Genomic DNA, 17,184 nt, shown 5'->3' with positions numbered 1-17,184 from the left:
TCTTGATTCTCTCTCTGGGGGGTCATGCGTTCCTTGCGTAAGTTTGGCCGTTCTCTCACGGCTCTCCACTTCTTTCTGTACAAATGACATTAGGTTTTTTACACTGAACGTATTGTTCGTGTAGTATCTTAAATATAGATACAACAATACTAACCTTTCAGTCAAAGCAAAAACATTGTGCAAGAACTCACTGACACAAATCTATGAAGAGAACTCACAAGAATAGGGTTTAAAGTTTTAATAACAGATCTCAATATACAAACCAGTTCAGGGATGTTCTGACATTGACACCCACCAGAACAGGCATAAGGGAGAGCATGTGTGGGAAATGTTAAAATAAACATTACATGTTCAATTTCAGCTGTTGCAAAATTATGCTAAATCAATCAATAAGATATGTAATGATAATGCTTCTGTTGACAAAAGTGGTCAGCTATTTCATTTATTCATAAGTTACCTGTTTACAAGGAATTGGCACAATGGGAAACCAAAGTCTTCATTCATTGTATCAAAGCCTTTTTGAGCAGTTGCCTATAGGCCTATGGATTTTTCTGTTCTGTTGAGACGCATCTAGTGTTACATTTCGGACAAAAAGTGCTAGCCTATATGAGCGCCTCAAAGACACCCAGTATAGAGGAATATGTAGACCACCGCTGAAGCAAAATGGTGAATATACCCAAATTGCAATATCAAGATACAGAAAATTGACATATCTTCATGTAGCTGTGCAGATCTTAGCTTTTAACAGCACAGTAGAAGAACCCAGTAACAATGCAGTCATGGCACTACTGTCTACTGTCTACTCCTGACAGTAGACAGTAGTCATTTTCTCCATCCATCTTGTTCCACCCAAGGCCTTGTAGTTTGGTGGTGGCCCTTTTGGCGAGAACTGCATTTTACGCACAACCCACATTATTTGTATTTGGTGAAGGACACCATGTCTTAACTTTACAAATTTTAAGATATGTAATGATGTTCAGTTAAACATTTCTTGACTAGGTCAAGCCTAGTCTTGGCTCAGGGAGGACGCTCCTGCCATGCATTGCAGATTCCCGCCAGTGCCTTGAGGGATGGAGATGGAGAGAGCGACGCCACAGTTGCAATACCACTAGTATTTTGCATATAGTTAGCAATGAATATTAGTACTTCTTTATTTAAAGTAAGGATCGACTTATTGTCTCAATAACAATAGGAATTCATAATCAATTCAATGAAAAGACAATGGCAGCCATTTTTGATACCATCCATCTCCATCAATATCATCGTATCCGCTACTCTCAACGCATGTCAGATCATTTTCACCAATGTATGAGAAGTTGTAGTAGAAGTTTAGTTGGTAGGCATCAGCCAATACTCCACTGTATGTAGTTGGTAGGCATCAGCCAATACTCCATCTGTATGTTGTAAGAAAACTATTTTTGCTTTTTATCCCCCTAGGGCATAATTTTTTGTTTAACAGCACTGCACTGACTGACAACTTAATGTAATGGTTAAATGGATCATTTGCTATAAGTCTGCCCACTCCACTGCATTGATTCCTTCCTGAACTATTTGTTTTACTAAGGGCTGTGACAGCCCAGTTCAAACACCTTGCAAATTCAGCCTAAAAATAAAAGCCTTTTAGCATTTAAAGAGAGAAAACAGATGCCTATGACTCTAAAGTTAGTATTTTGGGCGACATAGAGTAGACTTATGGAGACAGTTTAAGACATACTGTTGCTATGGCAACCAAAGATTAGCATATGGCTGACGCTGACCACATATCAGCTCATATCATACACGCACAATGCTCTCAAACCAAGGAACTCCAACATGGATGTTGATTCTTGTCTTAATATGGAAACTCGGAACTGATGAGCTTGTTGAAGATACCGCTCAGCCGTAACACATGCCATTGCTATGACAACCAAGTGGATGAACCTAGTATATACACACATTCAGATGCAGCAAGAATCCCTTCTGCATCTGGTTGCTTAATTATTAGTGCAAGGGTATCAGCTTCAGCTCCACTTTTTTCAGATAAATCATCACACAGGTGCTATAACTCAAGACATGGGTGTGCTGCTATCAGTACATAATGGCTGCAAAATTATATAGTTTTACTAGGTGTTTCACTTGGACCAGGATCAGTAGCTTGCCTTGACCAAAAACAGGAGCCATGATGAGAACAAAAAGGAATAAGCAGAGAGAAAAGGAAACGTAAACACTGTTCGCATCTTGGCAGGCCTTTCCCTCTGGTCGCCAGTTCAGACCTGGATAAGACTGCGTCTGCATGTATGTGATTTATTTTGTACACTGCCAGTTTATCGCTAGTGAATAAAGCTAGTATACACCTATTCAATCATCTTCGTTACCAAAAACACATAACGAATGAGCGTTAGAGTTAAAACAGAAGTGGCTTCTGGAAAGAGCTCCGATCAAGCAGGATACCGGTACCTCTAGCATCGGCCAAGTCAACTCACATGGGACTGTCAGGTTATTGTATGTGCAAAATCTCGCAGGAACGGCGCAACTGGAATGGGAAATACAGTATACATGATGCTACACCACTGGGGACTGTGTGTCTGTCTGTGTCTGTCTGTCTGTGCAAGGGTACCTCTTGAGTTTGCATGTGTGTTTACCTCTTGAGTTTGCGTGTCTGTGTGTGTGTGTGTGTGTGTGTGTGTGTGTGTGTGTGTGTGTGTGTGTGTGTGTGTGTGTGCGTGTGCGTGGTTATTCAGTTCTTGACACTTGACCACATTTAATGTTCAAGAAAATTAGCATAGCTCTGGCTATTATTGGACAATCGGCTGAAATGTACAGCTAGCAGCCATTTTGAAGATTGCTCTCTTTGACTGACCAGGTAGTCAGTCGTGTCTTATTGGACCCAAAATGCTTTTCTGTCTGTCGGGAGATCACGCTAAGCTTGTTATCTAGGGATCCATCTTTTTTGACAAACCAAAAGAAACTATCACACAAAATTATAAACACACCTTCAAGTTCCCTAAAACAGCAGACATTCAAATGTTTAACTGCGGCCGCTATGTACAATAAAAGGATCTTCATATATTAATATTCTTCATCTTGCCTTTTCTTCATTCCCACGCTTTGAGTCATTACTTCCATACATATTTTGTATTGTATTTACAGTATTTACAGTATAAATTACTACACAGTCCTGTGATAAAATAAATAACTTAAATACAATGGCCGTGGCTTTCGCAGTGTCTTTGCGTGAGGGGGGGTAGGAAGGAGTGGAAGAGAAATGAGACTAGCCTGGCATTTTCTCCTCAATGCTCTGGGTATAGGAGGGATGAATCATCCCCTTCGTTTACTTTGATGCAGTCCTTCTGTGGAGAAATGCCAAAAGGCAACGTTTAGGACGTGGACAGTAACAACAGTCATACCGACTGAGGATGCAATACTCCAACGGTAGGTAGGTATGGGCACTGCCATTGGCTGTGGGCCCCATCATTGACAGGGGGAGGAATATGTTGCCCAGTGGCACGCAGAGGAAAGCTGGGGTGGGGAGAGGGAGGAAGGCGAGATAGATGGGGCAGGGCGGGTGCAAAGCTTCTCCTCCAGCTATACCACGGTGCCGCTCGGAGAGTTCCCGTTCTGTGCTGTCAAGTTCTGAATGAGAGAGGAATAAAAAACAATTAGGAAAATGATAAGCTCTAGATTCCACATCTGGTCATCAGCTAAAAGGACACTGTTCCATATCTGAGCAGATTGGAAAAGTGAATTTGACATTTACTGCTCTGGCCATTAATAATAATAAAATAAATTGAATCACAGTGTCTCACTAGTGCTGAAAAAAGGTTAAACTGTAGATTTTTTAAAGTTTTAAAACATTTTGGTATTCGGTACTATACAACAATACTGTGCACACTGCACAGATGTCCTTTGTACATATTTGCATATTTATTTTACACCAACCTTTGCATATACCCTCTACTCTACATCCAAATGCTTATGATCAGGCTTTCTCTTCAACTTTAACATTATTGTCACATCACAGGTTTACAGCTGTGGAAAAAGTGGGTGAATTGTGCTAGCCCCTCCAACATCTGGCTGGAGTCAGATGTTGGTCATATGGCAGCCGAGTCTATGGACTTTTAATGTTTGTTTAGAGCACTTTAAGCAAACATTATCAGGCGCCCATTCGCTACACGAGTGTGATTTTTAATAATCCATTAGATCGATTAGTTTGATTAATTGTGCACCCCTAATTCTGATTCTGATTAGTCGACCTACCGCCTTGCCTGGCCGTGCCCAGGTGCAGATGAGACCCTCCTGGCAAGCCGTGATGATGCAGTCGTCCATGAACACCAGCACGGTCAGCCTCTCGTGTGCGATCTTCTTGCACACTAGCGGCTCCAGCAGTGGGACCTCGTGCATGCGTGGGCACAGCGTGGTGCCCAGCACCTTGGCGGCGTCCAGTCGGCTGCTGCGAGGTGCCACGTTGATCTTGTCGTTGCTCTTACTTATGTTACCGAGGCTGTGGTAGCGCTTGTGCTCCTTCTCCACCCCTCCGCTCCCGCCACCCGACTTGTCCGACTTGCGCTCCTGGAGCGACAAGGTGGCAAAACGTCCGATACTAAACGGAGTGGAGTTACCTGCTCCTGATCCGGCGCTGGTACTTCCTGCTCCTCCTCCTCCTCCTCCTCCACCATTGCCACTGCCTCCACTTTCCGAGGCGCTCTGTCCCTTGGAAGCGTTAGCCACGGCCGGGTGGGGCAGGGAGTTGGAGCGCGAGAGTGATCGAGGGAGGGGCAGCGGGAGTGTCGGGGGGTTGGGGGGGACTGTGGAACTGTTGGTGTTGGGCGGGTGGTGATGGCCCTCCACGCTGCCCGTGACTCCACCCCCTACCACGGTGGTGGTGGTGGTGCTGTTGATGCCAGAGTTGGAAGGTGAGGGACCGAAGGTGTTGGTGAGCGCCCGCGACAGTGGCAGGCATGGATAGAGAATGTCGTCAGTCAGGTCCCACAGGCAGAACTGGGTGTCCTGGCCCACGGAGCCAAACCTGTAGGTCACCGATGTCGACCCTCCCCCTTTGGAGCTATGCCGCGAGAGGCGGGACAATGTGCTGCTGGTCCGAACCCGGCCAAAGTGCATGGAGGAGGGAGGGGGAGGATTCGGAACCCCTCCCCCTCCGACCTGATGCAGGTCCTCCTCGCTGCCACTCAGCTCCATGGGCTCGTTGTCCTCCAGCGAGGTGGTGAAGGGGTCGAAGGCCACCACGTTGACCCACGACTTGTGGCCGTGGCCCCGCGCCACTACGCGGTTCTCAGAGAATGACCACACGGTCACCAGGTCGTCCTCGCCGCCTGTGGCCAGGTACTTCCCGTCGGGGCTCCAAGACACACAGAGCAGCCCGCCAAAGTAGCTCTTCATGACACCCTGTAGCTCCATGGAGTCAAAGTGGAACACCCGCAGGCACCCGTCCTGGCCGACGCATGCCACGTGCACGCCGTCCGGGGAAAATGCAAACTCATTGAGTCCCCCCTCGCCCACGGCCCAGCGGAGCAGCGGATTGCGTGGCGTCTTGGTCTTGCAGGCATACACGGCGAAGCCCTCACCTTGGCGTAGGAGAGAGTATTGCGGGGCGGTCGTGCCACAGGGGTGGTCCACATTGTAGAGGTAAAGGTGACCACTGGAGTGGGAGGCCAGGAACAGGTTCTCGGACTTGGGGAGCCATTTCAGACACGTCACCTTGGACTTGTCTATCAACCTCTGGATGACAGAGGGGGAAGGTGTGGAGAAGAGAAAGGAAGGAAAGGAAAGAAGATGGGTAAAGACAGGGAGGGAAAGAGATGGGGTGAAGGACAGGGATGGGGGAAATCAGAATAGAGGGCCCGGAGAAAAAAGTGTGAGTTCTAGGAGAGAAGGGAAGGGGGAAAGTGAAGTCAGAGAAGGACAGAGGGCCATGGAGCAGAGAAATGGAAATAGATGGAAGATTGAAGGAAGAGAAGAGAGGCGTGAGAGAACACAAGTACTGCATATTAGACACACTTGTCTATTTCATGCACCTCTTTGAATTATTATTATTTTATGCCTGTATGTGGAGTGGACCCCAACTAGAGACCACCAGAAACTAAACACACATCAACAAAGCAAAACAAGGATGGGGGAAAACAAGTAAGAGAGTGTAGCACAGATAGAGAGAAGATCAAGAGAAACCAAAAAGAGATAAAGAAATGGAAAAAGGGGGCGGTGGGGGTGAAGGAAGAGTAGATTTAGACAAGCAGCACCCAGGGAGCTGAACAAACTCAGTGTCAGACAAAGTCAAACAGGGACACCTGACCTTATAATTTCCTACTCTCTCTTTCTCACACACACACACACACACACAGATGTTCACGCACGTGTGCATGAACACAAGTAAATGGACTGCAGTGCTTTTCTCCAAAGCGCTTCATTACAATGTACTTCACATTCACACCGATGGTGGAGGAAACCATGCAAGGCACCACCTCGGGAGCAGTTAGGGGTTCAATGTCTTGCTCAAGGACACTTCAACACTTTCCCAGGAGGAGCCGGGAATCGAACCTGGAACCTTCGGATTCCAAGACGGCCGATATACCTCCTGAGCCACTGCCACCCAAAGCCGCCCACTGTAGAAATGCCCACCATCGCACGTGCGGTCAAAAAAAAGCCAGCACAACCCAACACACAAACACACTCACTACTGCCTAAATGTAAGTATTAATTCCATTTAACGCTAACAGCCAATTTGAAGAGGTAGGCACTAGGCACTAGGCAGTACACCTCAAACGGAGAGGCTCATAATTGTTGACTTATCGTTCTCAAAGCAGATGGTGGAAGATTATGCCAGTAACCAACTCTGCAGTTTCTGCAGTTTCCATACTGTACCATTAATTCCATACTGCCGAAAGGAAGACTGTAGAATCTTCCTAATTACAAAACAAAAAAGCATATTTGCAGAGTCTGCAGACCTCTTATGTGCACAGAAATGCGCGCACACGCACAGTCGCACACACATACACATTTAGCAGATGCTCTTTTCCAGACCAAAGTGAAAGATCAGAGTAAATGGCATGAAGAATTGTCAATAAACAAGGTAAATGGTCACATACAGACTACAGTATGTTGGGAAAGATGCCACAAAAATAGAAAACATTTTACAAGCTCACAATGTGTTAGTATTTCGAGTATCGATTAGTCTTTCTTTGCAATATAAAATTAATAATAAATGAATTAGCCTGATTAACAGTTGCATGCCTACATGCACGCATGCACGTGCAGCACATGCACATCGCATTATGCACACACCTCCTCATTGAAGAGTTTACTGGTCTCCTTCTTGATGGGGTCTAGGTACTGGACTTGTCCTGCTGAGAAGCCCACTATGAGGGCTACGCTCTCTGCTGTGGCCGAGTACTGGTTAAAGTCATGACACGTCGGCTGTGTGCCCTTATAGATGCGCTTGTCTATCGGTTTACTGAGGTCCACCGCCTGCAGGGAGGAAAGGCAAGAGGGATATAATAGGGAGAGAAGCAACAATATGTTAGCAAGATTGCCGTGTAAGCAGAAGGTTCCAAGTTCAATCGCTTATTATAGGGGACTTCAACGTTTTTCAGCCCAAGGACCCATTAGCTGAGGGAGATAAAGCAGGGACCCCCACAACATATGTTGTATGAAATTGTGTTGCAGGTTAAACTTTTTCATTGATTTCATAGAAAGCTTCATAGACTTGTTTGACAGCACTATCATCGGTGTATGTTGGACTTACAGTATCTAATGTGCATTTTAAGATATTTAACCACTTAACCCGTCAATATTTGACCTTTCACTCTGTACTTGGTCTGCTCGACCTTGGTCTGCTCAAACCTCTTAGCAAACAATCTACAAGCTCGCAGTGCGTTGTGAGCTTGTAGGCTATTTTTGGTAAATGTTCAATGGTTCAAATGGTTTAAAAAAAAATCATCCTATCACATAAAGATATGGTGGCCCCCCTGCAGTAACTCTGTGGACCCCCTAGGGGTCCCGGACCCCCTTTTGAAGACCCCATGATGGCAAGAGTCCACCTAGCAGAAAGCAGCACAGCCCCAGCCGACTCGGCACTCTCATCCCCCTTGGGAGGAGGACAAATGGAGAGATGAATTGCCCCCCTCCAGGATCAATAATGTGTCACAAACAGGAAGTCGTGGAAAAACACTGAACCAATATAGGATATGGACTTGATATCTTGACTTTTAAACTTGTCAACTCTTTTCCACTTCAGGATTTAATAACCTGATGTGTTATGGCACAGGCTCATGGTACATCACATAAGTGCAATAAACTGGTTATGAAACTATAGGCAGACATATTAATTTGTATTTGTAAAGAACAATAAATTGTCACACTTAATGGATGGAGCTGAAGAGGAGTAGTGCTGTTGTTGTTTTTTTGTTTTGTTTTTTTGGTTATTGTTTTGCTTTCTTTATATTAGTAATTGTATTGTCTTGTAATGTTCATTGTTGTTTTCTGTATGTTTGTATTGTCATTTGTGTGTAAAAAAGGAAAATAAATACATTGTTAAAAAAAAAAAAGTATTTGTAGTGGGTCATTTTCATTATTTTGACATTATAAGTGGGCTGGTAGTTTAAAGTATACCTCATAGGTGTCTTTGCTGTGCATCACAAGTAGGCTACTTTTCCTTTGCCACAAACACCTACTAATTAATATTCTATATACCTCTCTCAATAAATGAGTGGACATATTTGCTAATATACCCAAATATGCAGTTAATGTTTACCGGTAAGTTCCAGACTTTGGATCACTTTTTGTTTTCACTGATTACTACACAATGTGTAGAGCCTTTCCATTGTTATTTATTGCTGTAAATTAAGGAATGTATAATAATACAGGCTATAAATGACTCATTCACACACTGTTGCATTCCACTACATCCAGCATTATTACATGGATGCTATCCAGTATCCACTATACGACGAGGCTTCACATGGTGCATTATTATACACAGTACAGTAGCCTACATAATCTGTAATTACTGGATAGGTCGGCAAATAACTGTAGCCAAATCGACAATTTGAAACGATGACGAAATATAATACGGAATCAAATTAGCACTGCAGGCTATAGCTAGTTGCATTAGCCTCATCATCATCACCTTCTTGATGTTGGTGTAGGTGTAGAAATAGAGCTCTCTGCCTATGTTGAAGCACACTCTCTCAGAATCCTCGCTGGGATCCTCGGGCTGCAGCTTGACCATGGAGACCCGCACGGGGGGAAGGAAGCCCGCCGGAGAGGAGTTAGCTGCGGCATTGGAGGAGGAGGCAGCCCCGCCGCCGGGCCCCTGCAGCAGACCACCGACCCCTCCGCCGGGTATGGAGCCCGGTCCGCCGCCGCCCCCGGGGCCCAGCGTTGCTCCCCCGGCGGACGGACCCCGCGGGAGCCCACCGCCCCGCTGCTGCGAGTCCGAGAGGGTGAGCAGCTTGTAGAAGCCCTCTCTGGTCCGGAACTGGGATTTAATCTCATTGATATCCTTCAGAGCGCCGCCATCTCCGGCCATTTTCAGTACAAACACAAGCCGCACACAGGAAATAACGGAGATTTTGACCTGGAAATAATAATACGCCGCCGTATTAAAAACAAATACAATGAAAATGGGAGCTACGACGATTAAGAAGAGGAGCGGGCGAGCTGCTCGGTCCCTGTCCCGCGCCTACACCCACCACCAGACACCGGCATCCACACTTCTGTTTCACTGGACACACAATCACAACAGAGAGCTAAAACACTAAAAACAGTGCACAGTCAGTGACTGGACAGTAGCCGGCCCTACACACATCAGCCGTGATTGAAGCCTCTCGCCGCCTTCGTTCATCCAGTGCGTTTGTGTCTGTGCGCGTGCGTGCGTCTAGCAGCGTGACCATTATTTGAGCGTGATGGTGCGTCGACGCTTCCAATCCCCGGCCAAGTGCTATTAAGCACTGCGCACATTTACTAATGTTCCGACTCCGAGCCCCGAGGATGAGCTAAACTAAACCAGTCTGGTGTCAATAACCATAGGGTGTTGATTCATTGGTCAACTCATTTAATCATCTGAAACACATAAAGCGACCCCCGTAAACTTGTGCCGATTTGGTTATGAACAAAATGATTATTGGGCTACTAATATACAAAACAGATGAAAAAGCACGCATGCTGCTGTCATACTATTTGACTTGCATTACATTTTTTAGGCAATTAAATAGTCCTCGCTGGTCCTCCTCCTCTTCCTATTTTAGGGTTATAACTTATTAGCCAATCAGAGGCAGCCAGGAGCGTGTTTTTTCTGTTGTTATGGTCGTGGACAGCGTGATGCTGCATTGACACTATAGGGAGCAATAGTTCTCTAAAGTCTATTTGTTGGCATCTAACTACTTCCACATGCTTTGTGCGAGAAATGTAGTTCAAACTTGTTCAGCTTTATGCAGGTATTTGTGCTTGTATTTTTCTTTTGTAAAAGTTTTGCACGAGGAAGGGCCAGATCTTTCTAGGTTCACAGAGGTTCTATCTGTGGTTAGGAGTAGTCTTTTTGCTTGTGTATAGGCTATAGGCCTTGGACATCTTGACTGCAGGGCAGGTACATGCTTTATTGCCTTTATTCATACTTATTAAGTGTTGTTCACCATAAACCAGATAGAGTTCTGAATCCAAGCCACAATCAATGGGGTGATTTCTATAGGCATCGGGTGGACGAAGTATAGGGCATTCATTTACAAATAAAAACATAAATAAATGGTCAAATAAACAGTAGTACTTAAGATACAAGATACAAGACACATTTTTAATTAATTAAAGCCACCCATGGTACCGTTATTCTGCTTGCATTTGATTAAAGAATAGCAACATGTGTCAGTCTAAAAGGAACAGTACTCTTTTAAAAATTGAAAAATTGCAATTGGTGAAGTTGTCCTTTAAGCCAAGTTTAAGGGGGCCTGAAAAATATCCACACAAAGTTAGCTTGACACCGCAGCATTGATTGCCTACAGGCTACACCTGGAATACAGGGCACCGCTCCATGTATTCGTATACACACACGGACACACACGCGGACACGCACGCACACACGCACGCACGCACGCATGCACACACACACACACACACACACACACACACACACACACACACACACACACACACACAAACTTTAGCTTTCATTCCTTTTTATTAGGTGCATTTGTTACTCTTGACATTAGTTTTCAAAGGAGGACCTTAGGCCGGGGCTTTCCACTCAGACCTGCAATCTTGGTCATAGATATTAAACTGTTTCTCACAAAGCAATTCTCCTTTAACACTATGAAGGCACTTCACACTATTGTTTGTTCTGCTTTAAAGGGATAGTTCAGCATTTTAAGCTGTATGAAATACTTGCCATTAATATAGTGGTTGCAACTGTATTAATTGATTGCCCGAGTCGGAGTTCTGCTCTGGTTTAAGTGAAATATTATGTAGTTAACTGTAGGGGGCACAGGGGGCCACACATTAAAGGTAAATTAATCCACAAAACTAGCGTAATTTGTATTGTTTACCTATTTCTACCATATAGTGCAACTTTCGTTCATCTTTTAGCCCTCTATCACACGGAACTATGTTATTTGTGTCCATATCACTACGCCCAAAAAACGAAAGTTGCGCTAATATTTTAGTATGCGCTAATATATAATAGGTCAACAATACATGTGACGCTAGTTTTGTGGATTAATTTACTTTTAATGCCACACAATTAAAGCAGTTGCAACCACTATATTTGCAACCACTTGTATTTCATACAACTTTAAAAAAGTTAAAAAATTGTGAACTATCCCTTTAAGAAAAAGAGGGATATTACATTACATATTACATGTTTTGTCCAAACTTCCATGTTCAATGCAAAATTAAGGACCACTGTAGGGCTGACACACATTCATATGCAACTATTATAATAGGGCGTCCTAGTGGGTCAGCTGGTTAGTGTGCATACAACATTGGCACAGGTATAGATAGAGGTATACAGGTACGTGTGTATACTGTACACACAGAGTCATAGATTTGAATCTTGTTCATGAACTGTGGAATGCCATACTACCTCTCTACCTTACTAAAGGCAGCAATTCCTTGAAATAGTCCACAGAAGAAGGTAACTTATTACTGCGGACAAGCCGGACAGCAAAATATTTGTGGCCCGTCTCCTCATTTCCATACTTATTTGGATAGAAGTGTTCAGTGGAGAAGAGGTGGTGTGAGTTTCCATTGGCACCCTCTGCTACTGCCTGGGGTCGGGGGTCACGGCAAGAGGACACAATTCTCAGCAATTTCCAGAATGTACAGGTTACACATCCCTGATTGGTCCTCAGTGATACGTGTCTCCATGACAACCAGCCTATAAATTGGAAGGACCAAAGAAAGGTTGGTGGTGTAAAAATGAGTTTTACTTAAGTAAAAGTACCACAATACCACAATGTAGAAATACTCCATCACAAGTAAAAGTCCAGTATTCTAAATTTACTTGAGTAAAAGTAGAAAAGTAGAAAGTATTCATTATGCTGAATGTCCAATTTCACAAGTTTTCAACTGTATAAAAATCACAACAACCAGCTGATGCTGGGATTAACGTAATTAGTTTAAAAAACAGGTGGCTTGCGCACATCCAGTTCCTTGGTGGTGCTGGACAAAAGGTAGATACATACAGGAAAGGAGAAGTAATTAAACTCTAATAGACAGGATACAGCATTGCAAGGCCATCATTGTATACAGTATCAAATCCTGAGAGTAAAGGACCCGTAAGGCTGTACCAACCTGTCTGTCCCCACCAGCCTGTAGATCTTCCTGAGGTCTTTTGTTTCCTGGATGACTTCACTGAAGTCCTCTCCTCTCCTCTGCCAACCATGACGCCACACTGCCAGCAGCGAGTCCTCAAAATACACTAGAGAGAGAGACAGAAAGAGGGAATGAAGGGGGAGGGGGGGCAGTGAATGGACTGAATATTTAACTGAGTTTGGTAGAGAGCTACAATACATGATTGATAGATGAATAGCTGGATACAGATAAGTAAAAAATTATAATATTAATAGTACAAATAGTACTATTACTACAGTAATAATAATAACCAGTAAGACGCCCTGAGGTCGCATGCACGGCATGCATCCGCCTGGGTGACGGCAGACTGCTGGACGAGCGCTGACACTTTGGCATGGGGGGGTCAGATCAGCATTCAGAATTAATTCTGTACTGGCCAGGTGGCCATATATGGAGCGTGTCTTGAGTGTACAGGGTTTGATGAGGTCAGATCAACATGGAATGTCAGACCAGGTCAGCTCCATATATGGAGATCTAAGGGTGGCAGCGGGGGCGGTGTCTTGATTGTACAGGGTTTGATGTTTCATAAATATATATATATATATATAGAGAGAGAGAGAGAGAGAGAGAGAGAGAGAGAGAGAAGAGAAAGAGAGACACACACACACACACACACACACACACACACACACACACACACACACATCGGCATCAGTGGCCTGACATTCGGATTCGGATATTAGTTCTCACCTACAGCCTCCACATCAAAGGAGAAGGTAGCCTCTTGCTGTAGACTCCTGCTGCTCTTCAGCTCCCCCTCTAGGCCAACTATGTATACAGACTCTGGAGGAAAGGATTGGAGGCTGTATTTTACTGAAGATAAAAATGTTATGTTCAGGCTGGCACAACAGCTGAAATAATTCACTCAGTAACTACTCCCTAAATAACAGTGCAGATGAATGAATTGTATTACAATGAGCTATGTTTACCAGCTCAATGTAGATATTTGTTGGACTGTTTGAACGAGGGTAGTTTTTGCTCTTGTAACATTACTGACTTGTAGAAGACTTGAAGAACTGAAATAAAAGTGTAACACCTCTTAAAGGGTAGAGACATTGAAGCCTTGGATTTTCCATTGAATTGTATATGAAGGACCCCAATGGAAACAAGCCATAGGCTTTCTTGGGTTTTAAATCCCCTTAGCAGACCTTGTAATGAACTGTGCTTTCCTACGCAAACTGTTAATAAAGTATTCAATAGAAGAAATTAATTAGAAATTGAATTTGAAGTCAGGACTTTGAGATACCAGATTTGTCTGAGTCATTAGATATCTTTGTGTTAGTTAAAATGGCAAAATATTTCATTAGGTTATTCTTTTTTTTTATTTTTTTAACATATGTTTATTCATTTTCTTTACAGTACAAATAAGTAGTTTCAACAATTGACATATATTCCCCCCCCCCCCCACATCCCCCTGACTCATTAGGTTATTCTAAAGTGTATCAGAAGCTGACAAGCTAATTACCATGTCAGATTCTGATAGACGCCAGAATAACCTAATGAAATATTTTGTGAATGCAAAACTCTTTCACGTTTGGAAAAATAGAAAATAAATGTACAAATGTATATTTACTTACTTTCTAAGAGAACGAGCAAAGAGCTATTGTCCAATTGGTTCACCTGCACTACATCTGGGCATCGATTCTCTGTGACACACACACACACACACACACACACACACACACACACACACACACACACACACACACACACACACACACACACACACACACACACACACACACACACACACACACACGCAAAAAATAGAATATTATTCTGATAGTAATAATTGCTATAGAGTGTTTGTTGGGGTCTCCCTGTACGTCTCTCCAGCTCTTTAATAATATAAACAGAAAATACATTTCATGTAGGTGACAACATTTCAGCCAATCAGGACTCAGGAGAGAGTCGCCATCAGCTTAATTTGTATAGTGTTTCAGTTCCAATTTTGTCTGCTCATTTCTCTCATCACTTACAATTCCGCTTGTTTAATTTGTATCCTGACTGAGTTCTCTATCCTGATTGGATGGTATTCCGACCTGAAAATGCATTTTCTGTTTAATAAAAAGATGGAGAGACATGGAGACTCCTGATACTGAACAAACTCAAATACACGGTGGGCCAAAATAAAGAAATTGGTAGAAGTCAAGGACTGGACTGTGTTTCAACAAACGGTCAGGACGACGTCCCAGGCAAATAGCAAAAAAAATGCATTTAAAACTGAAAATGCATTATTATTAAGCTCAGTTTCCTGTTCTATGATCCTCACAAAGCAGGGCTTGTAGTATTATGGTGGTCCGTGCAATATACCAGAGGGCCAGTTCTAATACTAATTAAATATCATCCCGCGGGCCAAAGATAATTCATTCACGGGCCTGATTTGGCCCCCGGGCCTTGAGTTTGACATATATGCTCTATAGCAATGAGTACTATCACAATAGAGCTTTTGAACACTTATTTAACCAAAGAAAATCACTTACCCTACCTTTAAGGCAACATTTCAGTCTCACACTGAGCATTGAATTTGTGATATAGCTGCATATGGCAGCTACAACCAACAGATTCACTCTTTATTATTAATTCAATATCATCTTACCCAAGCCAGTGCTGGTGAACCAGGAAGTGTTGGAGTTAAGGTTAATGTTGTCTATGGTGATTGGCTGGTTGGGACCAGGCCCACGGGACACACCGATACAGACGAGCGGGTACTCCTCCTTGGGGACCACCAGCATGTGGAACACTCGCAGGAGGCTGGGCAATGGGAAGTCAAAATTCTAGGACCGGGGAGGACATGAATATGAATATATGACAACCAACCACAGCCCCTAAACCTAACCCCTCAACGCCTAATCCTAACCCTGACCCCAGCCTGAATCTTTTCCTAATTGTAACCCTCATAGCACTAAAAAGCTACCATGAACATGACATCTGTGGGCTCCAGGAAAATGGTCGTCACAAGGTTGATTTCACAAATTCTACCATACTTGTGGGGACATTTGGCCCTCATAAGTATAGCAATACCTGCTGCGCTCGCACACACGTACGCACACATATAGAGCCTCACTGGGTGCAAAAATGTACCCCAAATTGAATGAACCCAAACGGACCATTTGGTAATTTATTTCACTCTCAGAGTTAAATTAAGACTAAAAGTGATTATTTTACTGTGTACCTTAATGAGCATGAACTTGTGCATGGGCTCATACCACTGCAGAAGCACCACACTGGACTCCAGAGCACAGCACAGGAACACACAGCCTCGTTGCACGTTGCCAACTGGGAGGAGAGAACTCAGTCAAACGTAAAATTCATCAGGAAATTAATGCCCTACTTCATAATAGTCACACAAAGTATCAAAAGTTGCAGATCTGCAAGCTCCAAACGGGGCTCGAAGGGACACGTTTTGAGCTTGCCGATCTGCTACTTTTGCGGTTTTAGACATATGAGGTTTCCACCCGACAGAGACGATGTATCGGATGTATTAGCTCGATCATCTTACCCACTGAACAGGTCTTGCACCCTTTGGTGTCAGGTATTTTACATGTTACCGCATGTTTCCTGAAAATAGGGAAGATTTAAGGTCATTTAAAAAAATAAAGTGGAAAAATGATCAAAAATGGATGGTCAAGATTTTAATACAAATATCTCCTTGTAGGTCTACCGCATACACTGTATTAATGCTCATTCAAGTCTTGCCCATAGTAGATATTTTTGTATGCCCCTGGAACGTTAACAAATCACATTGAGTTTTAATTTCTACATAAAAGTTCTACTGGTTGGTTCAATAGCATACAGCATACATCAGAGTGACAGAGAGAAAGGAGTGAGTCGATTTGGTGAGGTAGTTTGGTCACAGTGAGTGGTTAAAGTATTACCTAGGTAACAATCTGTGCGTTGGCAAGGCAACCATCCTCTGATCTCGTCGTGCCTGCTCATACAACTCCTTCAAGGAATGTGAGTAGAGCTGAGATGACTTTCCTGAACACAAATATATTTAATTTAGGAATGATAGCAGCATGCACCCTATGCATACCACTATGCATGTTTAGATGAAGGCATCACAATAATGTTAACACTCTCAATTTTACTGTGAGACATAGATATTGGCAGCTGTTTTAAGGGAGTCCCATTGCCAAGAAGGGTTTAGAAGGAGGCATACTTATTTCAAGCCGATTTGAACACACATGAATTAAAGGTGGAAAGGTGTCAATTAAATGAAACAACTGTCCCTGAACAGGACACCGGACTAGAGTTACGTATTGAGTTCCCCATAACATAAAGATTCAAAACAAATTAAAAAGCCATGTTAGAATAATTATGTTACAGTGGCAAATGACATAACTACTACAT

The 17,184-nt window shown here is 43.5% G+C and overlaps 2 protein-coding genes across 2 annotated transcripts in view; both read right to left on the bottom strand.

The window, feature by feature from the left end:
* Nucleotides 1–235: 235 nt before the first annotated feature.
* On the bottom strand, nucleotides 236–10,145 carry LOC308320899 (WD repeat-containing protein 20). The gene is made up of 4 exons (XM_080771628.1): nucleotides 9,119–10,145; nucleotides 7,276–7,458; nucleotides 4,237–5,715; nucleotides 236–3,612 (listed from the first exon to the last, which is right to left on the bottom strand). Exons 1-4 carry the CDS (start codon nucleotides 9,518–9,520, stop codon nucleotides 3,565–3,567), a joined length of 2,112 nt encoding a protein of 703 aa, XP_080627754.1. The 5' UTR covers nucleotides 9,521–10,145; the 3' UTR covers nucleotides 236–3,564.
* Nucleotides 10,146–11,857: 1,712 nt separating this feature from the next.
* The window catches only part of map4k1 (mitogen-activated protein kinase kinase kinase kinase 1), a 31,060-nt gene continuing 25,733 nt past the window's right edge, over nucleotides 11,858–17,184 (bottom strand). The window contains exons 25-32 of the mRNA XM_080772167.1: nucleotides 16,710–16,812; nucleotides 16,334–16,392; nucleotides 16,007–16,110; nucleotides 15,431–15,608; nucleotides 14,409–14,477; nucleotides 13,522–13,614; nucleotides 12,772–12,898; nucleotides 11,858–12,355 (exon numbers count right to left, since the gene is read on the bottom strand). Of these exons, the coding sequence (XP_080628293.1) occupies nucleotides 12,259–12,355; nucleotides 12,772–12,898; nucleotides 13,522–13,614; nucleotides 14,409–14,477; nucleotides 15,431–15,608; nucleotides 16,007–16,110; nucleotides 16,334–16,392; nucleotides 16,710–16,812 (830 nt within the window). The 3' untranslated portion in view covers nucleotides 11,858–12,258. The remainder of the gene's footprint in view (nucleotides 12,356–12,771; nucleotides 12,899–13,521; nucleotides 13,615–14,408; nucleotides 14,478–15,430; nucleotides 15,609–16,006; nucleotides 16,111–16,333; nucleotides 16,393–16,709; nucleotides 16,813–17,184) is intronic.

The sequence above is a fragment of the Protomyctophum bolini genome, assembly GCF_963924005.1.
Source record: "Protomyctophum bolini genome assembly, chromosome: 9".
Classification (NCBI taxonomy): domain Eukaryota; kingdom Metazoa; phylum Chordata; class Actinopteri; order Myctophiformes; family Myctophidae; genus Protomyctophum; species Protomyctophum bolini.
This window is presented reverse-complemented; position numbering and strand designations above follow the sequence as displayed.